Source organism: Myiozetetes cayanensis, unplaced genomic scaffold, assembly GCF_022539395.1.
Source record: "Myiozetetes cayanensis isolate MyiCay16 unplaced genomic scaffold, myiCay2020 scf12, whole genome shotgun sequence".
Taxonomy (NCBI): domain Eukaryota; kingdom Metazoa; phylum Chordata; class Aves; order Passeriformes; family Tyrannidae; genus Myiozetetes; species Myiozetetes cayanensis.
The window spans coordinates 8,148,976-8,176,959 of NW_026086826.1; the positions used below are offsets into that span (position 1 = coordinate 8,148,976).

Below are 27,984 nucleotides of genomic sequence, written 5' to 3' on the forward strand. Positions count from 1 at the left end.
TGCATATTATATTTTTATTTTCAACATGTAGTTTTGTATATTAAATTTATTGAAATTAAAAACTAAACACTGTATTGTCTTCATCTGCTCAGAAGGACAGAGGCAACACTGCCTGACCTGTCTGGATTCTGTCCTGTCTCCCAGCCTGCCCTTCCAAACCCTTTGGGCAGGAGCACATCCTGCCCTGGCAGATCCCTGGTTTCTGTTCATCAGATGTAAAAAACACAAACAGCTTTAGTACCACTTTTTGTGTGCTGCTGATCAAAAGCATTCCTGAAAACAAGTCATGATCCAGTTTTCTACATGACAAAGAGTGACTATTTTCCCCATCACCTGGAAGAATTGTAAAAGCCTATTCTTGTAAAAATACAAGGAACATTTGGGAAGCAGCAGAGTTTAGTGTACTTTTTTTTCTCTTCTTTTTAAAATTAAAACCTCAACAAAACAAAGGGTGAAGGCACAGTACCCTTCTGTGCTGAACAAGCAGTGCAGCAAGCACGGCAGACAACTGGTAGCCAGAACAAAAATGTGGGTCTGTAAACACCTGCTGCCAAGGAGCCCCGCAGCCTTTGGAACCTCAGGTGCCAAGGGTGTGTCCAGAGGAAGGACTCCCACCCCGAAATTGCTGCCTGAGATCTCTCCTGTTTTAGGAAACAAACAAACAAACAAAAAGACCCCAACCCAAACAGGCCTGGCCAGGAGAGAACAGAAAAAGCAGTAGCAGACTGTTCACTGAACCACAGCAGCTGCTCAGACACTTGGAAAAAGGAATTCTGGGGAAGGTCTTACCTGTGACTTGACCAAAAAGCTCTTGCACTGCCTCAGGGAATTCTTAAGGGGCTCAACTTTCCCCCCAGCACTCTGCATAGTTAATGTAACATTCGTCCTGGTGCTACGTTAGTAGTCCCACGTTAAGGCAACTCTGTCTATTTTGTGCAGACTGGTCCCAAGCCCTGCAGCAGCACTTCCAGAGCCTCCCGTTTGCCTTGAGGGGATTAATAAGCACTATGGCTGTTACCAAAATAGACATTAGGGTCAGTAGTGCATTCTTGAACATCTTTGGTGCTTGCAGCTTAGCAGCATCTTCTGCCTTCCTTCAGCCCACGGCTTCTGACATTCCAATGGATCTGGGGGAAAAAACCACCCAAACGCCATCAAAACTAGTTGCTGCAGTACAGAACAGATGATGACAAGGTGACATTACATGTAAAATGCTGACATGAAGGTTCTGGATGGTCAACTAGAAAAATCAATGGAGCACAATTATTAAGCTCCAGTGATGGAAAGTGCTTCGGCACAAGGCCAAGTTGTTACTTCAGGGAACGCGTCCCTCAGCCTGGCTGAGGCTCACAGCACCTTCCTGACCTCCTTGGTGGAGAGGAAACCACTAAAACAGTCCCTCTGGTGCCCAAATTCAGACTCATGCACTGGAACAAGACCTCTCAACCTGTCCAATTCAGCAGCATTTGGAAGCAAAGCTGTGGCAAACAGATGATGTCACCCTGAAGCTGATGAATATCCACTTAACTGCCATTTATAACCACAAAATAAAATGTGCTAAGGAAGAGGGAGCACGGAGGCTTTGGGAGATCAAGCAAAGGGAGATGGATCACTTATCAATCTTATTTTCTAAGTATTACTCTAAGTAAAGGTGACACCAGAAGCTGTCCCTGTATTTCAAGTGACTGTGAAGCATCTTTGAGATACAAACTAATCAGAGGTTCTGTAACCTCATTTATGAAATGATGTCAACTCCCCACCACAAATACAAAGAGGAATGGTCTGAACCAGAGCTGTGTAATTAGGTCAATGTCACCAGGACACATTACTCAAGCAGAGTTTATCTGCAGCCCTGCCAGGTCCCACCCAGACCCCCCTTGGAGCAGTGGCCGTACCTCCCACAGCACTAATGCTCCAGGACCAGCCAGTTCTCTGTCACTGTTTGAAGATCTTGACCACTGAGGGGCTCCCTGAGTCTCACTTTTACCTCCAGTTTCCCTCCAGTGGGCTTCCTGCCATCAAAAATCTGCAAGAACCACAAAGAGAAGAGCAGTTAGTGCACATTTGAATTACAGTGTCAGAGTGGAGATGCCTCAGGCATCCTTGACTGTATCTGCCCACGATCCAAAGGTGACAGAGCTCACCTGCAGGATCAGCTGCAGTGCTGGGAGGGGCCACAGCCACGAACTTCCTCGGATTAGAGTTCAGCAGAGCGCGTGTCCCCACATCCCAGGCAAGGTACCAAACTCATCTGATACCAAACTGCCCACTGTACACACACACTTATCCAAATATTCATTTCCCTTCTGTGTTTAAATGTTAAGTGGAAGAACACACCTCACCCCCCAAACATACCTCAATGATCTCCCTAACTTCACATTCTGATTCCAGCTTGTCCAGTTTCAAGTGTGCCGTCCCCACGTGTTTGTCACTCCTGAAAAAGGACCTGTTCCAAAGAAACCTTCCTTAGGCAAAGGGTAAGGACTGTCAGGACATTAAAGAGAAAACAAGCCCAGGATCATCTGTTTGCTCCATCAGCACATCCAGGAGGGCTGGGCAGGACATGCTACAAACCTGGGGGCACGAGGCAAACCCTTAACACAGCAGACTACAAGGCACAGGATAAGAAAGCACTCATTTGTTAACTGTTCTCGTGCAACCAAGTTAAACACGAGGACAGCAGTGAAGAAAAACAACCACCTAAACCAGCACTTGGAGTGGCAGCAGCTTCTGACCCTGCACAGGGACACAGGGAAGACAAGCCCAGCAGCCAGGACAGGGCAATGCTCTGCTACAGGACAGGGCTGTTCAATGGGACAGGCTGAGGGACTTCCCAAGGAAGGGAATCTCCAGTAAAACAAACATTTCACAGGCACCTGCTGCTTTTGGCAAAGTACTCATAGGGAAAAGTCACATGAATCATTCTGTTTCATCTTGATAAATCCAAATATTTTCAACAAGTTAGGAACATTTCAGCTCTTGTTTTGATTCACCTTCATACTGGTAGTTTAACAGTCAAAAACTATCACTACAGAGTCTGGAGGCAGGAAAGACAACAGGCCATGTCTGCTGTGTTTTAGACAGGAAATCTGCCCAGAATTCAGAATGTTCCTTTTTATCCACAGTGATTAAGAAAAAAACAGGCAAGCAAACCAACATACAAACCACCCCCCCCCAACCCCAAAACACCCACCCTTCTTCCTTTATCGTCAAGAGATATTAAGATACTATCAAGCAAGAATTGACATTTGCAATAAAATTGCCAGAAATTTATATATGGAGCCTCCTGATCACATCACTGGTGGCAACAGGAGATGGAGACTCTCATCAGTGAGAGTTGACTCACAAAATCATTTAAAGAAGTTCAGCCTTCATTGGCTCACGTGCTGAATATTCACAAGCACCTTAAAATGAGGGGTTACATAACTGTGCTGCAGCGTGTGGGGCACTTTGCTCAAAACTCTGAGGATCAGCAATTCTTGCTGAATTTTTTAAAGCTTTTTTTTTTTCTTTTTAGAATTCAAGAAACAGTGAAGACTGGTTCATCCCTGCTCAGTTCCAGGGGGTTTAAAGTGAACAATGAGAACTTGCTCTAGGCTATGGCTTCAGAAACAGCTCTGGGGAAATCTCCTTTTATCTTCTGAAGCTTTTAGGAGAGGCTCAAGGAGAGGCTTTTCTTTTGGAAAAATACATTGCTGGGTTTTTACTTGAAAGTGTTGTTAAACTGAAGTTTAATATACATGACCTGAAACAAGTCTCCTTTGCTCACTGAGCACCAATAATTCTTGGGAGATGGTCAAAGAGTTATCAGAGACCCCAGAGCTACAACATCTACAAAGGCCCTTCTGAAAGCATTCTTCTTTTGTAGTCTTAGGGAAAGGCAGGGAGCAGAAAGTCCTTAGGAAAGAGCCTGGATCACTTCATCCTCCCCTTTCTCCCAAGGAGATGGTTGGGGAAAGGTGATTAAAAAAATCCATTTTGAACAAATGTCAACACTTCACAGCTCTGTGCAAAGGAGACCCTGAACAGAGAGAGTGGAGCAGTCAGGACTGACAGAAAAAAAAGAGGAAGAAAATCAGCTTTTCTCTCTTCAACAGAGATGCAAAGGGAAGATGTGGAGTAAAACAGTGGGACTTCCGCTCAAATTAAAACATCTACAACTTAAGAATCATCCTAGAGAACCTACAGATGATTTCTGCAGGACCCAGAAACAAAGAACAGCACAAAGAGTCACCGAGACACAACCAGGTTATCCAACAACCCAGCCCAGTCATGGATCACAACCAACTCAGGGATTAGGGAATGCAGGCCACTCTGAGTTTGAGTAACTCAGTTATGAGCCTGGACAGAGGATGATCTCCCTGAACTATCCACTGTTAACATCCATCTCACTGTCCTGCTCCCTGAGCTGAGGGCATCTCAAGACAGTCCAACAGCCTGAGAGCAGTGCTGGGGAAACACTGCAAGATCCAATGAATGAAAGAATATAACCACAAAACCAGAACACCGGTTCTGCCATCCTCTGTCATCTGCTTTACTGCTGGTCATGTTTTGCTGCCACTGGCGTGTCAGTGTTGTCACTTATCCCACAGAACATTTCCATTTTCTAGTCCTGATGACTGAAACCAAAGTGGGTAAGAATCAAAACAATTGCAAGTAAATCTTTGCCTTCTGCATCTCATCAAGTCCTCTTAACACACTAATCCCCAACTCCTCTGTCAGTTATGAATCAGCTTCACTGAACTCGTGCCTTTTTCTCAACCCCACAGGGGAAGCTCCAGAGCTCAGGCAGGTTTTGAAAGTTCTCAGACATGAGAACCAGCCAACATTTCATTGCCAGCTTCGAGACTGTGCTGCTCAGAGTTCAGCTCCACCACTCTTTCCAGCTGTTCCTGGAGCAGCAGTGAGGGGGGAGCAAACCGAGGACTTACCCTTTATGAAATACTTCAAATTTAATCCCTTTGGAGCGAATGGCTCGGCGGAAGCCGCGGTGATTGCGGTTGATGTTCAGCTTGAACAGCTGGTTGTATTCTGCAGGTCAGGGAAAGAGAGAGGAGAGAAAGCTGGGAATGTGCACTGCTCTGTCAAATGCACTACTCAGACTCTGGTCTCAGTTTGGCCCATCTGTGAGAGACACTTCCCACCACATGAACTCCTCCTCAGGAGGCTCTTCCAGTCATTCCCAGGTGTGTCCCTGTGCTGCAGCTCACCTCGCACCCCCAGAGTTACTGGAGAGCCAAAACTGGGAAATTCAGGTCTTTCAGCAAGTAAACAGAGTGTCTGTGGCTAAAAACACAGATACCAAATAATAAGGAAAAAGAACAGTGAGGTTGGAATGACTGGGAAGGGGCATTTTGATGATGTAATTAATTCTGTCTCAGCACCAGATTCATTAACGAGTGTGGCAAGAACTGTTTCACCTTTTGATCAGAAAGGTTCACAAGATTGTCCAACTAATGCTCCAAGACTTATCTGCTCTGCCACCCAGGAACAATCATCTGTGCCTGCCAGCCTGGAAGCCCCAAACACTACCAAGTGCAGAGCAAGTTCCTGGAAGATCTGCAGCTCCACTCTCAGTGTCAGAGCTTCAGGGCTTCCAATCTTAGCACAACACATATGCAAACTCACAAGATGTATCTCTATATATGGATCTCTTTTGAGAGAAAATCGTAACTAGTAATTTGGATAGTGAATTCCAAGTTGTTCTGATACTAAATGGCTGCTAGCTGCAAGAACTGGAAAAAAATAATGGAGCAATAAAAGCAACTCGAGAGTGCAAGAGGATTAATTCTAAAAGGCATGATGAGTCCAACACCTGTGCTCCATGGCAAGGCCAAAGGGGGATTTTCAAGAGGTACAAAGGAAGTGTTTCTGTTGGTTTCAAGACACAGTGTCTTAAAAAAAAAAAAATCATCTCTTTCTGCAATGATGCTTTGTCAGGTTTAGAAACATCAGCTGATCAGCCAAAATCACGACAGAATTGGCAATCTCACAGGACACCAGATCTGACTGGAAAATGTCTGATCCAGGGAGATATTAAAATTAATGGTTTAACTTATTTAATAAAGAAAATTTATTTATCTGGCCCATCTGCCAGCAGGGTTGACAGCAACAGTTGGAGCACAACTGGAAGCTCTGGGATTTCACTAACCCAGGACACAATAACCACCACCAATGGTGGGAGGAGGGTGAAAGAACTGCCAGTGCAGCTGAACTTCACCCTACAACAAACCCTCCATAAGAAAGAACAACACAGGAGCTGGGAGGCCCTCTGGGCTGAGTCACAGGATGAGACCAGCCTGGACTCTCCAGGAGTTCTTAAGGTGGAATGTTTTTCCCACTGTTCCAAAAAAAAGCACTCACCTGGAGAATTGTTATTGTTAATTACAGGTGTTTTACTCTTTTGAGGTTGTTCCTATTAAAAAAACAGACACACATTACATAAATCCATCAGCTATTGCTTTAAAATACAGAGTAGTGACCAGTTTTGTTATCAGCTCTACTTTACGCCTATGCAAGAAACAGGAGGTTTTTGGGGGTTATCTGAATGATAAGAACAGTCATGGTACATTCAAGACTAAAATACTTGGATTTCATTGTGGTAACAAGTATAACACTATATAATGAACAAGCCAAAACATTACATTAAATATAAGAGGCCCAGATAAGGTAAATGGTCACAGGTAATTCAGTGCAATCCCCATGAAGTCCCTGAGTGTGGCTGTTGAATTCCATGACAAACTGAGCCCGTTCCACACCGCTGTAATTCTGTCCCTCCTGCATTAGCTGGAATAATAAGCTACACAAGGAATTCATCACAAATCATTCAGGGAATTGCCCTACTATTATTTTGCCTGACAATCAATCTGCCATCAAAATGAATTAGCTTTTAACCTAAAGCAGAGTACAAACTAAATCTCTGGGGAATGAACAAGGACAATGTGACCTAATTACTGCAGCTACTTTGCAAAACTGATTTCAGCTCTGAAGGAGAAAGGTGGTGTATTTGACTTTTGGCTAAGCAGCAGAGATCTGCTTTTCTTTAAACAAAGGAAAATAGATTAAAAGCAACTATGCTGATTCTTCCTTATTTCACAGAAAATGATTCACACAGACCAATTCTGTTTCCAGCCACCCTGATGAGGTGACTCCTTCATTAAGGCCTTGAGTAACTCAAACTGAAACACAAACCTGCTCTGACCATCACCAATTTCCCACAGGTAATTGAATTTATTATAGTGGAACTATTGCAAAATTTATTAGGATGTAAAAGTCCAGGCTTTGCACTCTCCCAGGGCTCAGCATTAGTCCTGGAAGAGCAAGGTTTGGTTTTGCACTACACAGAAAGCAGCAAAGCCCCAGAACTTCTACTGACAGCAAGACCAGTCAGCCCCTCCTCAGGTGCCCTCCCAGCTCTGAGGTTTGAGTATTTTTCAGACCAGAGACTGCTTTCAAAGGTGAAGGGAAGACACTGGGGAATTCCAAGGAAAGAAGTGATATGTATGTGTATACATATTTTATATCCATACACATACATACATGCACGCACACACAAGCATTGATTAGTAAGGCCAAGAAACTTGTATGGCCCAAGTCATTTCTCCAGATACTCACATTGATATTTGCTAATTAAATCACCACATGCTTTTATTTGATGACAAAGGCTAACCCTTTCACTCCATTTCTCTAATGAGAAGAGATGCCCCAAAGCAATGCCTTTAGAAGGGACTCAAGAGGCAGATCACACCTGAGGTGGCCCCTGTTCCCTGTATCATCATCTGCAAAAACAGATTCAGTAGTTCTGTTTTTCAGAAGAACAAATCTGTTTTAAAGGCAATTCCAAGCAGGATGCCTAGGAGTGTCTTCCCTTTCCCTGGAGACCCCCCCAAGCTCCTGCAGTGGCAGGGGGGGAGGAGCAGCAGAGCCAGGACACACTCACCGCACTCGGGTACTGGAATTCAAACTTCACAAAGGCATCCAGGTCTCTGGGGGACACACCTGAGGGAGACAAAGCCGACCCACACAGCCAAAACAGGGATTGCCGAGCAGCATTTTCAAGAGCACAGAACTGGCTTTCAGCAGGACTCGTGTCCTGCCTCTTGGCAACTGAAAAACCCACCCACCAACCCCAAATCCACAGAAAGCTGGCACCCCAAGGGAAACACCTGCTTCTCTTTATGCTGCTGGTGGTCCTCAGACAGTCTAGCACAGAGGGTTTACAAGCTCCCAGGAACAAGGACTGAAAGCAGTAACATTGGCAGGATTTTGTCTACTGAAGGGTCAGAACACATCAAGGTGGTGCAATCTTAGGGCAGGCACTCACAACAAAATAGGAAACAAACTGTGACCCAGTTATGAGTGAACCCAGGACAATTTACAGTTCTCCCCTCTGTCCACATGGAACCCAGATTCTCCTTATTCACCTGTCTGCTTTTTAAAATACTGTTTAAAAGGTTTTTTGGTGAGGCTTGAGCCCAAACCCTAGTTATTTTGTTTCAATGAGTGTTGGCTACAAAGGTCTTGACTCCTAAAGTGTCTTCAAGATAGAAAGAAATCTCATTCCCCACTACTGTCCTCACCTACTCAGAGGAAAGAGCCCCTCTGCCCTTTCCAGTACACACCTGGAGGAGCTGGTAGGTTTATCCCCCTGACAATAAGAAGGTGCATTTCTGTGCTGTTGAGCTCAGAAAATATCCTGTGAATAAATAAAAAAAAGCATAATCACCTCATAGCCATCACCTGATCCACTACCAACCAGGATGCCACAGGTATTGGGCAGACCTTTTTTAACAGTGCACTCCTACAGAAATCACCTTCATAAAGTTCAACAGAGCAAGGAAAGAACACAAACAGAACTAAAAATATCTCTCAGGCATGCCAGGAACAAAGCTCAAAAGGCAACAGGATTGAGGGAAAAATACAGAGGATGCAGGAGTGGCTGAAGTAACAGAATATAAGACATGAAGCTGGAGGTGTTTTGAAAACAACCCACAAGACAGGTTAGAGAACAACTTCTTTGCATTCAAGTTGTTGAGAGAATCCTTTCCTAACCCTGGGTGCCACCTGAGTTTGTTTAAGCCCACAATTCCCTAAACAAGAGTGAAAGACCAGAAAAGTCATTCCAGCCTGCCTGAGAAATCCTTTTGGTTTTCCACACCTTATCATTTTAAAGGTTCTTTCCTCAAAGTGATGGCTTGGAGGATCCATTCCTTGTGCTCGTGCAAGCTGGAGGATCTCCATGTCCTTTTTACAGCCTTGTGCCAGTTTCTCAAACCTACAGAAAAGGAAAAAAAAAACCCAATAAAAAAGCTACACCCACACTGAGACTCGAAACAGCCTCCTGCCAGATACTGGCCCCAAAATAATCCCAGAGCAGAGCTCTGAGAGCAACCTGCAGATGCAGGAGTCATGGTTACTGACCCCTCTCCCACAAGGAGAAGTTTTCCAACCCAATCCCCAGCACCCTTAGGGATCAGGCAGTCTCAAGCCTGCCATGACACTGTGGCATGACTAAAAAACAGGCACTGGGTCTTACCGAGTGGTTTCTGCCACGTTTCCCAGATGCATGAATTGCTTGGAATACTGCAAACACCTCTGCAACACAGACAGAACCAAACAAACACAGCTGCACTCAGTGAGCCTCACACACACAGCCAGCACTGCCACAGGGTTTGGAGGTTCATGACAACCTAATTTAGGAAAAGCCAAGAGTTTTCCCAAGTCACTCAAGAACAGCCACCACTCTACCCTTCAATCCCAAAGCTGAGCGTTTCTTTGAGCTGTTCTCCCTATTGCTTTTTAATCACTTGAGCTGTAGACATGAGGCTCACCCAAGGACTAATCTTAACCATTCATAAAACTATTTTTTTTCAAACCTGAGTGCTCATATTTAACACTGATAATTTGACAGTCCCAAGCCTTCAAGCACACCCTCCTCAGGTTTCAAATAATAAGAGAATCCAAGTCTGAAAATTCTCCTTTTTAGGACACACAAATAAGTATATTCAAAGAAAAACAAAAGATCCCACAGAAATAATGATGAGATCGTAATATTAATAAACCCCAGAGAAATGTACAAAAGAGACCCCAAAACATTTATAAAAAAAGATAAAGTGGTCACCTCATGTTGGTCCTTCAGCAATTTTACAAGCTGTGCATATACTTCATCTGCTTTCTGAGACAGCCTGACATCCTCATGGTGCACGAAGATAAAATCACCCTCGTCGTCTGTAGGGGGTGATGGCAGCTGCAACACAAGAACACCACATTTCAGAGCTCTTACAGGGAAAAGTAAGCACTTACACGTCCAAGAATATGGAAAAAAGCAGAATGTTATCAGTGCTACTAACCTTGGAAATGTCCACAGGTTTGCCGTGTTTGGCTTGTTCAATCTTCAGGTCGAGGCCCTTCGCAGTTCTGAGATACGTCTTTGCCTGTTCCAGGTTATTGCCCCTCTTTGCTTTGATGGCTGCCTTCATGTATTGCTTCTTCCTGTTCTCCAAGAATTCCAGCTGTTCCCTGACTGAAAACCAGTTGCATAGAAACCCTCACTCATCTGACACTGGCAGTGCCCCTGAAACAGGTGTCAGTCAGGAAAAGTACAGTGAAAGTACAGATATCAAATAAGGACATTTCCTTATGGCACTCTGTTTCTTGGACACTTTCCATTTCAAGCATTAGAAAAAGAAACAAATCTCCTTCTCTCACAGCATCCTTCATCAAAAACCTCATATGACTTCCCAAGTGTAATTACAGCCCCTGATGTGCAGGCAGGACACAGAACTCCAGCACAACTGACTGGTCCAAAGTAGCAGCTGAATTCCAACTCTCAGCTTGCCATGGTAACTTCTAAAACCCAGCAAATATCATGAGCATCCTCTGGACTCATTTCTTCCCTCTCCCCTGACCCGTCAGCAAAAAACCTCAGATGAGCCAATGTGCAGGCACATTCAGATCTACCACCTCTGCTTATTTGTAATCCCTTGCTGTCTTAGTTTCTTATTCGTTCTTGAGTCTCCTATTTCCTTTCCAAAACACTGAGGACAACCACACAAGTGAGGCTGCTTTATATTGTACCAGGTTGGTGTGTTCTGTGAGGCTGAGCCAGAGCACAGGTATTTTCAAAGAAAATCTGTGGAGAATGGACCCAGCAAAGCCACTAAGACAACCAATCCCACCTCCTGGACTTTCCTGGCATGGGCCTTAGGTGCAGTTTTTCTGTTCCACTCCCACACCTGCCCACACCCTGCACTTTCCAGGAAGAAAAAGATAAGACTTTTACAGTGGATTTATTAGCTTTGTAATTCTGAGGGGACAGAGGTAACATGAGTGCACTTTGACTAGTGAAATGCACTTTTCACTAGCAAAGCACTGACATTTTGTTGGGAAAATCACGTTGGCATGGCTCTGTCCAGGTTCTTGTTGCACCTACTGGTCTTATTTTAGACTACTTGAAATAGCCAGGATCGATTCCTGTAACACCAGGGACCAGGTATTATCAATTCCTTCACTGCACAAGTCCAGGGCAATTCACTCAGGAGATTAATATGTCAGCTAAAACTGCAAAACCCAGGAAGCTCCTGAGGATTCATGGATTTGCAAAGCCAAAATGGACCACTGCTACACTTTAGTGGTCTTTATAAAACAAGTCAAGGTGTTTTCTAGAGAGAAGATTTACGAGCTGATCACAGTGGCACTGTATAAAAAGCCTTTGCACTCTGCAGAAGAACTCTCATCAGCCAACCAGGCAGCTCTGCTTCATCCTGAGGGAAATCAGTCAGGGAAGAAGAGGAGGAAGGGATTACAGTCCAGTTATCAGCGAGAGCCTGAGCAGTGCCTGTGTGTGCCCAAATCCCACCGTCAGGTGCTGGTTGTCCCTTACTCTCTGCACAATTAATCTTGTGCAGACAACTGCTCAGTGACCTCAGCAACAGGCAGAGCAGAGGTGGAGGAAGCACTGCCAGTGGGAGATCCCTGCATGAAGCACCAGGCAGAAAGCACTGTGTGATGCAGGAAGCTCCACTGGATCAATGAATAATTCACACTGGCAGCCTGTCCCCTTTAATGAGAGTATATGCAGAGTTCTACTGTGAGCAAGTTAAACATTATGAATCGATACACTTGTTACATCAAAATTAATTAAAAACCCAATCACCCATATAATTACACATGCTGTCTCTGGGAAATAAAGCTGCATGGCTGGTCTGCATCTTCCCTCCAGCAGACATACATACTGGGGCTCCTGTCAGAGGAAATCTATGCCACACACTCACAGGCTCATATCTAAACTAGAATGAAAACGTCTTTACCAAGGGATTAAAGTAAACTAGAGCAAACAACCTGCACTGTGGATCACTGGGAATGGTGATCCCTTCACCTTACCAGCTGGAGGGAGGTGATCCAGGGACTCAGCCTTGTGCAGGGTGGAGGGTGATGCAGCTCGTTTCAGGTGCTCAGGGGAGCTCTCCTCAACAGCAGACACTGGAATGGGCTTCACAACCTGAGTGGGCTTCCCAGGCAGCTGGGCAGGCTTCTTGGCCACTGGGGCCTGGGGCAGAGGTTCACTCTGGCAAAACAAGGTGAATTTCACATTAAACACATAAAATCTATTCCAGAGCTGAGGACAGCACCTCAAGCATCAACAATCATGGTTATCACCGGCCTTCTGGTATCCCTCTGAGGGGAGCATAGCATTCCACAGGCATATTTTAACTTCTGGAGGTAGCTGACCTAAGCAAGCATCAAAACTCCACCACAGACAGAATAAAAAGAATGTTGAACAAGGCAGTGATTTTTAAAAAAGCAGATGCATGCAGAAAAAAAATCATCCAGGAATTCTCTCCATTAAAAGCTACTCCAGGTGAAAGCACAAACAATTGTCAACCAAATCTAGAGAGAGAAAGAAATCAAACCAAAGTCTAAAGGTTTGTGCAGCCTGACAAAAAGCAGCAATCGTTGAACATCCTGGGAAGAACAAACATGGGAAGCTACTGGGATGCAGGATAAAAGTACAGGTGTAAGTACTTCAGAACGATGTAAAGGGGTGGAAGGGATCGGAAGTGTTGGCTTGGAAAATAAAACCCACATACAAGACAGCTCTGGGAAAGCCAAACCCTGGGCTCAGGCTCTGAGGGTACTGACTGTAATAACATCTCAGCTCTCTGTGTCCCCTCCAACACAACACAAACTGAAATTACTACTGACATCCTGCGCTCTTCAGACTTTGGGGAAACCGATTTCATCTCAGTGCCCTTCCCTGGAAATCAAATGGCCTCACGTCTGGCTGCCACAGGAGACAGCATTTCAACTTTTACACATCCTGCCAGGAAATACTGACCTCCTCCTCCTCCTCCTCCTCGTTCTCCTCCATGTGTGCCAGTTTGCTGGCGCTCTCCAGAGCAGCGGCGATCGTGCTGCCACCATCTGCTGCTGCAACACCGGGGAGAGGGGGAAACCCTGGCAGGAAAGGGATACAGAAGTGGAGAGAGTTGCACATGGACCCACATTATGTCTTGCATATTTCTTGTTTTCTGTGAAACTATTTCTATCCAAATACCTCTTATCTAACGCATTTTGGAATTCAGCGTAACCAGACTGAGGTCAAGGCCACAAAGCCTTGCTAGAGAAGGTCTGAGTGGTGGGCTTAAGGTCAGACCTCTCACAGAAATGCAGGTTTAAAGGGCTAAGAGTAAAATGGTGCAATAACAGAGCAGTTTTCCAAGCTTAGCAACTGGCAGCCAGCCAAGGAACCTCACAGCCTCAAGATTTCAGTCGTAGAGATGTCCCCAGAACCAGCAGAGAATTTGGTCTCATTTTTCCTCCTCTCACTGCTGCCTCACCTGAGCAGGTTGAGAGTTCAGCAGACAAACAGTGCTACCCCCAAAGTAACAAACAACCCAGTGCTGACAGCTGGGTAACACTCAGCCTCTGCTGAAAAGCTACTGCAATGCAGAGGTTGCAAAGTTAAGGCAGAATCAAAGTAGTTAAATGCAAAGTGTAGGAAGAATGATTCTTTTAATTGTTTTATTATTCTTTTAAGGATGTGAGGAAGATAAACTCTCACTTCCACATTACCAGTTTAGTGTCAGCTTCAAACAAGAGACACCCTAAAGCCCCTACAATAAAATGTCTTGAAATTTCTCTCATTTAATATGCAGCAGGTATTCTTGTTGCCAGTCTCATGAGAAGTGTTAAGAACTAATGACTAAAGTGCTTCTAAACCTGGAGATGGCTGCTCTGGGGACAGCACAAGCCTGAAGTGCTCAGGCAGGCAGAACACAGAACCCCCGTGACATTCAATCCATTACTCAGCAGCATTTCTGTCTCCAAGGGCGCCAGGGCTGCTCCTTGTCACCACCCAGATGCAGTGAAAGGCACTGCCAGCCCAGGACAATTCACTTCTGGTTCAGTGGCTGCCTGAGGGTTGTCTCAGTGTAACTCCTACGGCCTCTCAATGCTGGCTGGAAACTGCAGCTCATATGTAAGGAAATGGAGGAGCTCTCCGTGTTTCCAGAGGGGTAAACAAGGAGCATGGAGTACCTCACGCTCACAGAAAACGGTGTTTAATAAAAAAGGATCACATTCCAGAATAAGACAGGCTAAACACCCTTTCAGGGCCAGCTCCAAGGCAGGGAACCTCCAAAGCTGGCACTGCCCACTTTCCCACCACTGCAACACCTGACACCAACAAAAACACCACAAGGTCTGTGTCTGTTCTGACTTCAAAAATCCAGGCACGGCTTTGCAGGGCCAAGTGGATCTTGGAGAAGAACACATCAGGCACGACATAAAAGCAAAGATGCTTCCCAAGGGAGAAATGGTACCATGCAAATCAGAGGCAGAGCATTCACAGCTGAGCTTGCCCAAACTTTTACAGACATAGCACTCCTGTGTTCTAAAGAAGATAAACAGGACAGTGTCTCAAGAAGCAGGCTCAGTTCCTGCCTCAGTGGGACCATGGGCATCATTTGTTTTGTCTCTGTAGACTACTTTTACCTGCTATCAAACAAACAGTCAACAGGCAGTGTCAGTGTTTGGGAGCACATTAGTAAGCAGTTTCACAATACCACCAAATAGCAAGCCCACTCTACTCACTGAGGAAAAAGAAGGAACTGTTCCACAGGATGAGGAGGCAATATCTGCAACCCCCTTCCGAGCCCAGTAGGTATGCAAAAGTTTAGGTATTAGGGCATTTTATGTTCACACTTACCAGGAGGAACAGGTAGCTCAGAAAAATTCACCTTTCTCCCTGCCTTATGGGCTCTTATGGCATCCTGGTATTGCTGCAATCAGGAAGACATACAGTGGAGTTGACTATAAATTAGCAATCATTTGTATTTCACCAGCACAAACACCCTAAAAGACCCAGTATTTTGCTACAATATGTGCATTGTCTCTCTGTCTTCCTCCAAATGCTTTCCAGCTTCCCCACTGGACCTCTTTTCCAACAGAAGGACAATACACAAATTATTTCAGCCTTGAAAAAGTCTTGAGCCAGAGAACCCATTCAGCTGGCTTTGCTGGACACCAACAGCCCTGTTGTGGCTTCACCTTGGCAATCCTGTCGTGCATCCTGCCCTTCCGCTCGTCCCCGCTGGCCTTGGCCTGAGCTGCTGCCGACCTGTACTTGTCCAGCCGCTGCTGCAGCGCCTCCAGCACCGTCCTTGGCTGCTGCAGGGAATCTTGGAATCACACAGACAATGAAAGGCTAGATCATGGAGATCTCAAAATGTACCGTATTATTTCCATGACTTGCTCCAAAAGTCCTACCTGAAGCTTCTTGGGACTGAGGTTCAGCTGTTGCAAGATCCTGGGAACTTCCCACCCGAGGTGGTACCTTTTGCTTGGGTGCATCTTGTACATTTCCCAAACTTTCAAGATCTGCAAAGCAAGGAAAGCAGGAAGTTTCACAGTGTGTTCCATATACAGCAGGTCAACACATGATACTCAGAAACCCATCCATTTGATCACATCAACTTCCTGAAAGCTTTTTGGTTTCCAAACAGTATCTCCATGGCTAGTTAAATCTAAGGTTCCCACTACTCAGAGCAAGTGCTTTATAACAGAAAATTCTCCAATGCTGATTTAATTTAGGTTAGGGCTGCTTGAAGGGGAAAAAAAAGGTAAAAACAGTTCAAGCATTCTAAGAATTCTCTCCCCAAAATAAAACTTCTTATCTTGGCAGATGGAAAGAGTGAAGAAGACTGCTAATTGACTAAAATATCCTAGTAACAAAAGATGTGCTGGAAAAGGGAAGAAACTAATACCATCAGTTCAGAAATCTCTGGCATTGTACAACAGTAGGTATTTCAGAAAACTAAATATCATTCACTGCAAATATCTTGCACTTTTTTAAGGCAAGATTATGTGCTCAGTGAAGTTTCTCTGTAATGCCATTTAATGATCAGTTTATAACTTGTGTCATGAATCTCATGATTTACTGAAATAATCTGTCATTTAGTTTGTTAGAATAAAACAATCTACTAAAGTAAATTGTCTAAAACACTGGGCTGCACAGACCAAGCATTAACTATTGGGGATATTGTATCTATTAAAAAAAACCAGAACCCCCCCCCCCCCAGAAAAAACAACAGAAAAAAAATCTACAAAACTCTCTCTTACTAGGAGTAAGGTATCCTTAATATTGGTAACTTGCTTAAAAAATTAGACTTCACTGCAATTTCTTCATTAATCTCTCAATTTGGATGTGAGGAACTTCTGTTTAAACACATAACACTATCAAATACTACAGTAAATTTTCAGAGTGTGCCATTATCCTTCTTTCCTTTTCACTTCAAATAGTGGCTATTATCTAAAGTTACAAAACTGGGAATATTAGACATCAATACTTACTTGAATTTTTAATTTACAGAGTAACTTCAATATAAGTAATGATACCTCATTTTCCTTCATTGGCCTTGATTAGAATGTGAATATGCAGAAAGCCTCAGACCTAAATGATCTTCAGTTCTTTTTATAGTTGTGCAATCAAGTGCAGAATCATTCCATTACAGCACAGACTTCTGAAAAGGTTTCCTTAAGACAAGCCTTACCCTGAGGAGATGGAGGCATATTCTGGAGGTCTATTGGCTGCCCACTGTCCAAAGCTTCCAAGACCACATTAAATTTCTAATGCAGAAAAAAAACCCAAAGCATAAGATTTATTTGAGCACGTCCAAGCCTCACCAGTATCTGCCACTCAGTGCCTAGGGGTACAGCAGAGAGGATGCTCAGCACTCAGGATGTCTGGTGTGCATACCTTGCCTGCCCTCATGTATTCCTTGGCTCTCTCCAGGTCCCCTTGCTGCTTGGCTTTGAGAGCTGCCAATTTGTACTCCTTCTGCCTCGTGAGCAGCACGGCTCGTGTGCGGCTGCGCTGCAGATCTGTGGGATGGAACAGTGATGATGCACTCAGAGCAGCCCAGATGTGCACCCCTTGCTGTGCCCACCTATGCCAACCCACATCTGTCCTCTTCTGCTCTGAATCAGCCATTTGACAGACATCCTTCTTCCCCCAGTCACAGGTCCTACCAGACCCAACAGTTCCATTTTTCCAATTTAAAAAAACCCAAAAAACCCACAAGAAGGTCTTTCAGTCTATATCTCAAAACTATTCAAAGGTTGGGATTCCACATGTCAAATATTGAAGGGGAAACTGCAGCACAGCAAAAGTTAAGGGTACTGATGAGCACATAAGAGCTCTGCAGTAACAACTGATTCCACTGCCAGAAGTTCAGCATTCCATGGGGAGCTCTGAGACATTCAGCGGGGAAGCTCCAACACAAGCAGTGCTTTGCTACACAACACAAAGGTCAGGGAAGATGCAGCATTAAAAGAGTGTTGCAACTGCTTCTCCTCTCAGGTCACAGTACCTGTTTCCACAGCAGGATTAGTGGCAGCACGACCTTGTAGAGACTCTGATTCCAGCTGCTCCACTGCCTCAGGAGAGCTCTGCTGCTCATCATCTGCAGCACACTCAGCTTTATCCTCTGGGGAATCTCCTGAGTTCTCTGGCTCCACTCCTGTGGTTTGAGATATGGAAGAACTCTTTCCTGTTGCAACAGGAGGTGGCATTTCTTCCTCATTGATTTTTTTGCCTTTCTTCACTGCAGCCAGCATGGTTTCCAGTGTCTGGCAGAGGTGGAACAACAACAGGCACTTCCATCAAACACATTACTAACATAAAATCACTGAAACAGAAATTCATTCCCTCATAAGTGATGGGATCTGTTGCTCACACACTACAGATTGCTGCCCCTCAGCTCCCTGTTTTTCTGCAAGGCCAACTCCAGCCCAGGGAAGGGTGTCCAGTTGTATCAGAGCAACACAACGCTAAGGACTTGCTACCCAAACTACATAAATGCAGGTATTTCAACACCCAGAACTGCTGCATGGGACCTACTCAAGTTTATCACAGAGAGTCACCAAGGAAGCTGCTCATACCAACTGTAGATGGATTTTATGTCTTTAAAAACAAAATGAAACACACTGTTCTGAAAGGTCACTGCCTGTGTGGATTTAGGGAAGGAAACCCATTTAATGCAAGGGGAAAAAGCCATTCAATATTACCAAAGGATATGGAGCTTTGGCTGGTGACTCAGGATAAGAAGATCTCCCCATCTGCAAATGGGGTTAACTGCTGCTTCCTTTTTGAAAACCCTTCCCCCACCCCAAATATTTCCTTCCTCAGTATTTTTATTTTTTTAATTCAGTTTAAGGTTCAGACAAAAGATCAGATTGCACTTGAAGCCAAAATAAAAGTTTTACTTCTTGCATGTCCACAGAAACCGAAATGAAAGCACAGAAAGACAACAACGAAATCCCATCAGTGCCAGAATCACTGCTATTTTTAGTCAGTCATGACACTGTTTGACCTATTAAGTAACTGTAGCAGAGATACTTTAAACTGACTGTGAGATTGGGGTTCAGACCAGTGCAGCAACCCCCACACGTGGGGGATGACAGACTGACTGGAAATGCAATTAAACACCGAGCTTAAAGTTCACAGTTCCAAAAACTACGAACAGGAGAGAACTCTACACCATTTGTTGGCATATCATTGTGCTAATTAAGGAACTCTGAGCTGTGAAATGAGATCTAGTCTATTATCCTCAGTTACACTGCTTAGGCACAGGGAAGTTCCCCCCATGAAAAATCAAGGAAGTGGCAAACAGCACACTAAGCTTCATTACTGGGCAAAATAGCTGCTCTGCCCATTCCTCCTGCTCTCTGAAAGGTCAGGTGGTTTCGTGCACATTCCTTTCAGAGCTGCCAGGCAGGGGACACATGGGGACATTTTTCTTGGGCATTTCCTCCCCTAGGTTTGGCCTCAGTACTGCAAGACACCAGGTACATAGTGAGCCATGACATCCTGCTCTCAGAGCACAGCTCTGAGCTGCAAAGCTTTGCTCGAGGAGACAGAGCTGGCTGCTGCCTGAGGGGATGCAGGAGAGCACATGAAAGCAAACAGGGAAATCAAGGCCCTGCACAGCAGCAATCACCAAGCACCACAACTCACTGCAAGCACGCCACCTGCCTGAAACCAGGCAAGGCTGGGGACCTGCTCTGTGCTGCAGCTTTTAACTGCCTGAACGAGACATCCCATTCTATTCATTCTCCAGCACAGCCAAGACACTCAGGGAAAGGTACCCCCTCCATTAAAAGAGGTACTCCCTACATTAAATCCAGCATGTACCACAAACCCTGCCTACAACCACCACTACTCACACTCAACACCAACAAAGCTGATGCACAAAAGGCAGATGAAATTCCACCTTATCTGTGTATTTGCTGTATCAGGTTGGTAGAAAGAGACAACAAATGTTTTTAAAGTAACACAAGGCAGCATCTTAAAACCTCTCTCCCCTTTCAACAAATTCACACCCCTGAAGAAAGACCACAAATTCACAGACCAGGAAAGGCCACATTTCAGAGGACTGCCTTTGCCTCCCCCTTACCCACACACCTGGTGAAGCCAACTCACCTTCAGGCCTCTCTCGTAGCGGCGGATTTTGGCCCCCTCACCCGACTCCCTGGCGTTGGAAATGGCTGTCCTGTAGTCAGCAATTCTCCTCTCCAGGGTCTGCTGGAGCTCACTGGTAACAGCAGGAAGTGAGGAGGTCTCAGAAAAAACAATAAAACAAGTCAAGACAACTTATTTCATGCAGCTCCACAAGTTTCCCCCCAGCACTGACATACAAATACTCCTGTTCCACACCCGCTCCTGAGAGCTGGGTCTGCAAGGAAGGAACAGCCCCTAAAACAGAGGAGTGTTTGTGCTGCACTAACGGGCCCTGGATCCACCTCTGGGCTTTCCCTCAAAGGCATCATAGAGAAGAACGGGTGGAGACATCTGGAAAACTCACAGTCACAGGGTAATTGGAGCCATGTGGTCAGTGAGTAGGTGAAGAGAACAGTAAAGTCTCTCAAACACACACAACAGAGGGTGTGAAGGGGTATTTTGGCACAAACCCTGATTTTTTTTCTTTTCTCATTTTTAAAATACGCTAGTTTGCTCCCTTCTGGGCTTCAACCTGCTTCTACAACAAGAGCTCTTTTTCCTCCTCCTCCTACAGCCTGGAATTAGTGCAGTGACAAAAGCAGCCTAAGCAAAGTTATGAGTAGCTACTTACAAACCCTCCACAGCTACAGAGACCCTACAGATGGCTACTGATGTCATTATTGCCATTATCTCTACAGGAACTCTCTCAGTCCCATTTACCAATGGGCCCAACATACAGGGGCATTGGAATGTGCAGCACACAACAGAAACATGCAGTAACTGCATAAAGGATCTGACTGCCAGAGGACTGACAGCATTGCTTTCCACAGAGGAGGCAGCAATAGTGCAGCTTTCCCTTCCTTGGAAGTCAGAAGACCTGTCCCAGATCCCTGTTTGTGATCCTCATCCCAGCATGACAACAGTGATTCAGCAGAACTGGGAGGAACATGAAGCTCATTCCTACCTGTGACTGCAGCTCAGGTTGTTCATCCTCTGTTTCAGCTGGGGATGGCTCTGTTGCTATCAGTTCATCCTCACAGCTTCCTGTCTCACCTTCCTCCCCCAGAACTTCTTGCAATTCTGCCTAAAGTAAAAGTAAATGCCAACAAAAGGCTCTTCCTCAAAATTTCTTATGTTCTCAAAAGACAAAAATAAAAAATCTCAAGTTCCAAAATATTTAGCTGGATCTTGAACCCAAGTGAGGTCTAAAGATCTTATATTCCAGTCTTTTTTTAAATGTAATTTTATTTTTTATTTTAAAATGAAGCTGGTTCCAGATAACACTGAAAAGCCACACTGCAGCTCAGGATCACCACACAAATTCGTGACTGGAGATCTGAAGATGGAGAAGCTCAGAGAAGTACTTTTACAGAGATCATGCAAACCTAGATCTGAAATTCTCAAAAAGCATCTACTCAAAACCACTGCTTAACATCTTTCCCTAAATCCTGCCAATTAGATCACTGAAATGACCAAGAATTCCTCGGGAGACATTCTCTCAGGCCAAGCACTACCTGAAGCAGCAGCAGAACTGTGACAGCAATCAGTTTAAGGAGAATCTCCCTGGCTGTATTTCACCAGCTGTCACGGAGTGGGATTCCTGCTGTTCTCCCACTTGCTTCTCACCACAAAGTTCACAGATATTTTTGCAAAATGCAGTTCTGTTTAAAAAAAAAAAAACCAACAACAAAACCCTACTAAAACTTATTGCTAGCAGAGTTATGCATACCAACAGATCTGTATCTTTCTCCAAGTCTTCATCATCTGCATCTTCCTCCTCATCTTCGGTCAGGTCCTTCATACACTCTGCAGCCATCTTTTCAATGTGATCCATGGGCAGAGGAGCTGTAAAAGGGAAGCACAAGGAACCATAAACCATAAGTAACAGTTCATGCAGTCACTGGATATAAATCCTAAAGGAGTTGCTACCAGCTAAAGAGAGCAGTGACTTCCCCTCGTGTCCCCTTTCTCAGCCAAGTTCATGGGTAAATGCAGGATATTCATGGATAAAGGTCAGCCTGGGGAAGTGAGCATCCAGGAGAAGCAATAGCAGTGTTTCTGAGAGTAACAGTCAAGGCAGGCAGGGAGACACTTGCACATTTTCTGCACTGCTGTCTCATGCCCATGAGATTTTGCCTTTTCCAAATCTTTCTTGGCTCCTTCATCTTGTAATTTTGCTTCTGGTCTTCATCCTGAAAACTCGACTTAACTTCTCCTTGCTGAGTTTTCATCTCTGCTTCATGCTGTGCCAACCACATCTTCCTAAACTATCAACTTCCCCCACACTCTCTCAAAGGTGAAGTTGTTTGCACACAAATCCCAGCTGTCCGTGGAAATGCCTCTGATACAGTCATATGTCTGCACAGGGAAGTGACTCACCAGTGGCACTGAAGGCTGCACAAAATATACATCTTCATGCTAAAGCTTTACAGTCAATTTAAACAGATCCCATCCACTCCCTGCACTCGCTGCATCAGCTGAAAATTAACCCAGGTACAAAGCTGTTTCTGTTCAAACAATCTCATGTACCCTATCAGTGCTTCAGTACTTACATCAAACATGTGGCAGAGTTTTGCTGAGGGTCAAATACATGAGCAACTCGGACAGCAGGTCACATCCAAAGGAATTGGCTGTACAGAACACCCCATCAGAGGCAAAAAATCCAATCAAGCCTCCTCAGAAGGTCTGTTCAGCTCTAATCCAGTGCACAAGTTGGGGGCACAATTTCAAACACACAAGTGGCTGCCCAGCCAGCATTTCTCAGTCTCAGGGATCTCTGTGCTGAAGATGATGCAACAGTACAGCTTTTGCTGCCTGCATGTTCAAGCTGGAGGAGGAGATCACTTCCCCACCCCCATCAGAGCTCTAGGATGTAAATCCAGGAGGGAATTACTGCATCTTGTGCTCAGACAAGAGCTGAGCACCAGTTCATGTTAAACTGGATCCCTTTCTCCTGCCCTTTTCCAGGCAGGATCTGTTCCTCCCCTGTCCTTACTGTATCCCCTCCTTTTTCCTCTCCATCCTGCCCTACCACTACAATATCCCAGCTCTCCTGAGTCCCCAGTGCCAGCTGTCCAGCTGTCCATCTTCCACAAGCTTCTAATCCATGCGCTTCCAACGCTACCAGGAAAAGAGCAGCTGCAAATCATTCTGGAAGATCATTTTATGAGCCATAACACATACATTGAGAAAGCACAGTAAACATTAACTTTGCACTGTCTGAAGTTTCATTTTCCTCTTCAGAATAAAGAGACTGAAAAAACCACAGTAAGTGACATGATCAGGGTGAGAAGGAAGTCAGCACTTGAAAAGCTGACAACAACTCAAGAGCTCCCGATGCAGATTCACCCTCAAAACACGCACGTTTTAGTCATGAGTAACCTGTGTCCAAGGGCCAAAATTCTGCTATTGTGCTTTTTGTACAATTGTGCTTCCTAACTCTAAGAGTTAATCTGGAGAAGTGGAAATTATCTGGAATTTAGTTTTAGACACAAACACCACCTCTGTCTCTCATCAGCTACAGTGTTTATAGAGTCACTTTTTCTAAATATTTAAAAATCCTTCATTTCCCTGCTGCTCTGTGTGGCATTACAGGCAAATTACTGCAGAGCTGTAAATAAGGCTGGAGGTGCCTTGACCCTTCTTTCCAGCATCTCACACACCAGGAATCCAGGCTAGGTCCCATTTTCCCTGTCCCACCTCAACCAGTTGCTGCCACCCCTCCCTTGCAGCTCAAACAGGCAGGGAGCAAACCAGACGAGGGACCTTATTCAGCCAGCACAACAAAAGTTTATTTTCCTGGTTTCCTGAGCCAGCTCACCCATGTTTATCCACAAACACAGACCTGCTCAGAGGCAGAGCATGCTCATTAGTGTCCCTCTCAGCAGCAGCCCTGATTTACAGTAGATTAGACAAAATTAACAGATCCTTAAAATATTAGGAATGGTAACGATCCATTCCAAGAGACACACTAACCTCCTGCACAACACAAGGTACACGATTCTCCCAACAATCCCATCAGTTCCAAGAATTTCCCCCTTAAAATGGGATTCAATTTTGGTTATATACTCCAAGTAACTAAAAATATAATGCTCATTCAGTAAATTTATTCTTTAAACAGAACCAGAAGAACAACCAAACAACAAACAACCCACACTCCAATTTCCCTTTAGGAATCATCCAGCACCTACTACACCTTTTTAGGACTTCATATGCTAAACAAGCATGTCTTAATTTAGTCACTACAATGGCTGGCCCTCAGAGATCTTTTTGCTATGTCTACAAGAGCATGGACAAAAAAACCTCTTACCCTTTTTGTGGAGTAAGAACTTAAGTATAAGTAAGAACTTTCTAAGTATAGGAAAGAGTAGTTGCAATTTCAGCTTCTACCAGTGACAGAAAAAAAACCAGTTTAGATAAACCTAAAGATTCTTTAGATAAATAATAACTTTGGATAAATTTATAAAAGGTAACTTTAATAAATTATTCAGGTTGCCAATAAATAAAATATTTTAACTTACTTTTCCCCTTTGGTTTGGATTTCCCTTCTTTTACTTTCACTCCTGTGAGAGCAGCCAGCTCTGCTTCCAGGTCCCCATCGTCCCCACCTTCCTCTGCTCCCAACAGCATCTCCTCAGGACTGAACTCTACAAACAGCCCCAGCTGGAGCCCAGGGAAAAGAACAAGAAAGAAGTATAAAAAAATTCCTGCAGTTAGAACAAAGATGACACCTAAAAACATTACACTGCATGGATTATTTTCATGCATTCTGAATTTCACGCATTCTGAGTTCTGCTCTTTTTTTTTTTTTACAGCCCCTATCACACCATTTCTATAACCAAAACAATGCATACCAGGCACTTACAACTGATGTAAAGTTCATAAGTCTTAATAAGCCAGAAATACTCTACACAAACTATGATTTCTTAAAAATCAAGCCCATTCAACAGTCTGGCATAACAAGGTGAAATAAAACGCTGTTTGTTTTACTGAGCCTCATAAAGCAGATACCATCAGGGAAGCTCAGGGTAGTGCCTGTGACAGCTAAGCCAAAAAATATTCACTCCTTGTTCACACACAACAGGTCTGACATGTGGGCACTGCAGGGACTTCACCCTTACCTGCTCTGCTGAAGAAGCTTTCTAGATACAGAACTGTTCTGTACCCCTGGTTAGTTTGGTGTCTAAATCATAAACACATGGGAAGCACAGGGAAGCACAGGGAAGCACAGGGAAACACAGGGAAGCACAGAGCCTTTAGAGCCCAGCAATGCCCACACTGCAGCACCAGGCTGGGCGGATCATCAGCTCAGGGATAACATCTCAGGGGTATATTAATAACAGTAAACACAACCTGACAGCAGGGGTTGGACTTAGTTGCTCAACACATGCCACAGGACATCAGAGAAACATCTTGATGTCCGAGTCTAAAAGGCATTCTGCTAAAATGACAGTTTATCACAATTTTTATAGTGCTGGTTAAGGTACTAACTGCCCCACAATAAAACATTTTAGTTGAAGTATGCTAAGCATTTTATAGACAGGAATTAACTGAGTTAGATTCATCCTATGAGGTAGGTGGAGCAGCTTTCCTCAGACTTTCCCAAAGCACAAGCCCCTGATGGCTTACTGATTCTCACAGGGCCAAGGAGGGAGCCACTTGAGCTTCTCTCCAGCACAGCAAAAAAAACATCAGTTGTCATTATTAGGAGAGTTAACAACCTCCTCCTGTCTCAAGGATCTGAAGTGCTGCAAGAAGCTGAAGCTGCCTCAGATTATAAACCAGTATGTGCAGTAACTTTTTCTTTTAACCCTGCAGAAACTGAGGTGCTGATGGCTACTGCCCTGAAATATTTTGTGTCCCCCCTTGAACTCTTTTATAATACCAGAGGAGAAGGTGAAGCATAGCTGAGAATTACAGAGATTACAGCAACAGCACTCAAAATCATCAGCAATTTGTTTGTAGCACCAATCCTGCCCCTGACATTCCATAAGGACGGGGCAGATCAGCCAGGCCCCCTCTGCCTGATCCATCTCCTGGCCATAGAACAAAACTAATGTATTTGCAGTCTGGGATAGAATGGAAAGAAGGTCAGGATAAGATTTAAATAAGAAATATTTACAATGGTGATCTAAAGATTCAAGTTCAACGTGCAAAATGGAGCAGGAACACATCTGATCTGTTCATTACCACACTGCCAGTGTGCAAAGTGAACCCAGTGTAGTGACAAATGAAGTCAAAACCAGAATCCAGCAGTGCCAGCTCCAGGTCCCTCAGTCCATTCAGTAAAGCACATTTCCAATGAAATTAATAATGTTAAAGAAATGTTTAATACATCAGAAAAAAAAAAGTTATGAAAAACTTGCAGCTGATACACTACACAGCAGAAAACCAGATTAAACTGAGTTAATTTGAAAGTGAACAAACCATTTGTTTCAAGAAACAGTCATCATGCTGTAAGGAAGACTGTGTATATATCTATCTATCTATCTATCTATATATACACATACATATATCTATCTCTCCAGTTATTCCACCTCTTACCAGCCTCTATTCTACCTTTGAAGATTTCTAAAGTTCCATTCTGGTTGTAACATATTCTTTACCTCTAACTTTTTTCTTTACTGTTCTACACAGAATTTTGTCCTGGCTGTATTTCTAATTTTGATGCCGTTGCCTGACTTCTTATACCTGCCAACCCTGACTAAATCATGTATCTCTCCACAAGGCTTCTGAAACTACATCCAAAGGTAAATAGCGTGAAAAAAACCCAACACACAGACACATCTAAGCTCACTTCCAGCTACAGGAAAGGGGTATAGGCTTATCAGTCTATCTGTTGCAAGAAAAAAATGACTGTACACAGGGAAGTCAAAATTAACTGTCTCTGGTTAGCAACTTAACGTTCCCCCATGTATGCTCCTAAAGTTGTTGTTTGATATTCCGGTTTTCTTATTTCTGCTTCCTTAGAGATGTAACGAAAACCTTCCCAGAGTTACCGAAGTTATTGTTAATTCTCAACGTAGCTGGGCTAAGTAAATACTGTAAGCATGAGTCATGAGGTCTCGTGCAAAGATTACAGCATTACAACATGTGGCTTCCCCCTGCTGCATATCAGCTATTTATTTGAAGAAGAATGCATTAGAGAAAGCAGGAAAACAGGCACCGCTCAATTTAATTTTTTCCATGGTCCTGCAGTGTGATTAAGGCATGGGAGGTTCCAGCAGGAAAAGAGCAGCCAGAGCTCTGAACCAGCCTACCCTGAGGGGCAGCGGGAGCAGGAGGTTTCCCTACCTGCTCTGCAAGCAACAACATCTCCCTGGCCCATTGCCCTCCTTACCTGCTTCGCAACTGCAGCTCCCTGGCCCTTTGCCTGCGGGCTCTTTTTAGGTCTTCTGCCAAGCATGTTGGTTCATGAATTTCACAGGAATGTCTCTCTGAGGGACTGAGAGCACACGAAACCCCGTCAGCACTCCCTGCCTGTCCCAGCGTAGCGCTGGCCGGCCGAGGGCAGGCAGCGCGGCCCCGCAGCTCGCCCCGGCACCCCTCAGAGGGACAGGGAAGGAGCGGGGGCGGCCCCGCGGATCGCGCTCCCCAGGGCGCGGGGAGCCCGGCCCGGCCGCACCCCGCACTCCGCCCGGCCCGGGCGGGCAGCGCGCCGGGACCCCCGGCCCCAGCGGGGTGGGCTGGGGGCAATCCCCGCCCGGTGCAGGGCCGGGCCGGAGGGGCGATGGGCTGGGGAGAGCACGGCGGAGGGGCCGCACGGGGACAGGCGGGCCCGGCTCACCTCGGCTCCGCTCCCGCCCGGCGCGGCCCCGGCGGCTCCGCGGCTGCGCCGAGGGGCGGGACCGGCTGAGGGCGGGCGGGCACAGCCGTCTGTTCCGAGCCGTTCCGAACCATCCGCATCGCCTGCGCTACCTGAGGGGACGCCTTTGGGGAAATCCTTGATATTAATCAATAAAAAGAGCTGGTTACCCGAATGACGC

At 45.0% G+C, this 27,984-nt stretch overlaps 1 protein-coding gene across 5 annotated transcripts; it reads right to left on the reverse strand.

Moving 5' to 3' along the window:
* Nucleotides 1–27,834, reverse strand: CC2D1B (coiled-coil and C2 domain containing 1B). Of its 5 annotated transcripts, XM_050306321.1 has the most exons (25): nt 27,786–27,834; nt 27,339–27,443; nt 24,520–24,661; nt 21,729–21,844; nt 20,964–21,083; nt 19,982–20,119; nt 17,871–18,129; nt 17,258–17,382; nt 17,052–17,127; nt 15,769–15,879; nt 15,550–15,680; nt 15,209–15,281; nt 13,337–13,455; nt 12,382–12,565; nt 10,350–10,522; nt 10,121–10,246; nt 9,536–9,594; nt 9,158–9,274; nt 8,622–8,695; nt 7,940–7,998; nt 6,364–6,415; nt 4,932–5,031; nt 2,356–2,446; nt 1,896–2,026; nt 1–1,127 (listed from the first exon to the last, which is right to left on the reverse strand). In XM_050306321.1, the coding sequence occupies exons 2-24, from the start codon at nt 27,402–27,404 to the stop codon at nt 1,907–1,909; spliced, it is 2,631 nt and encodes an 876-aa protein (XP_050162278.1). In that variant the 5' UTR covers nt 27,405–27,443; nt 27,786–27,834; the 3' UTR covers nt 1–1,127; nt 1,896–1,906. The 5 variants fall into 5 exon arrangements, with proteins under 5 accessions (XP_050162278.1, XP_050162279.1, XP_050162277.1 ...); XM_050306322.1 differs by lacking the exon at nt 27,786–27,834 and having other exon boundaries at nt 13,340–13,455; nt 27,339–27,558; XM_050306320.1 differs by lacking the exon at nt 27,786–27,834 and having other exon boundaries at nt 27,339–27,557.
* Between the last annotated feature and the right edge of the window lie 150 nt (nt 27,835–27,984).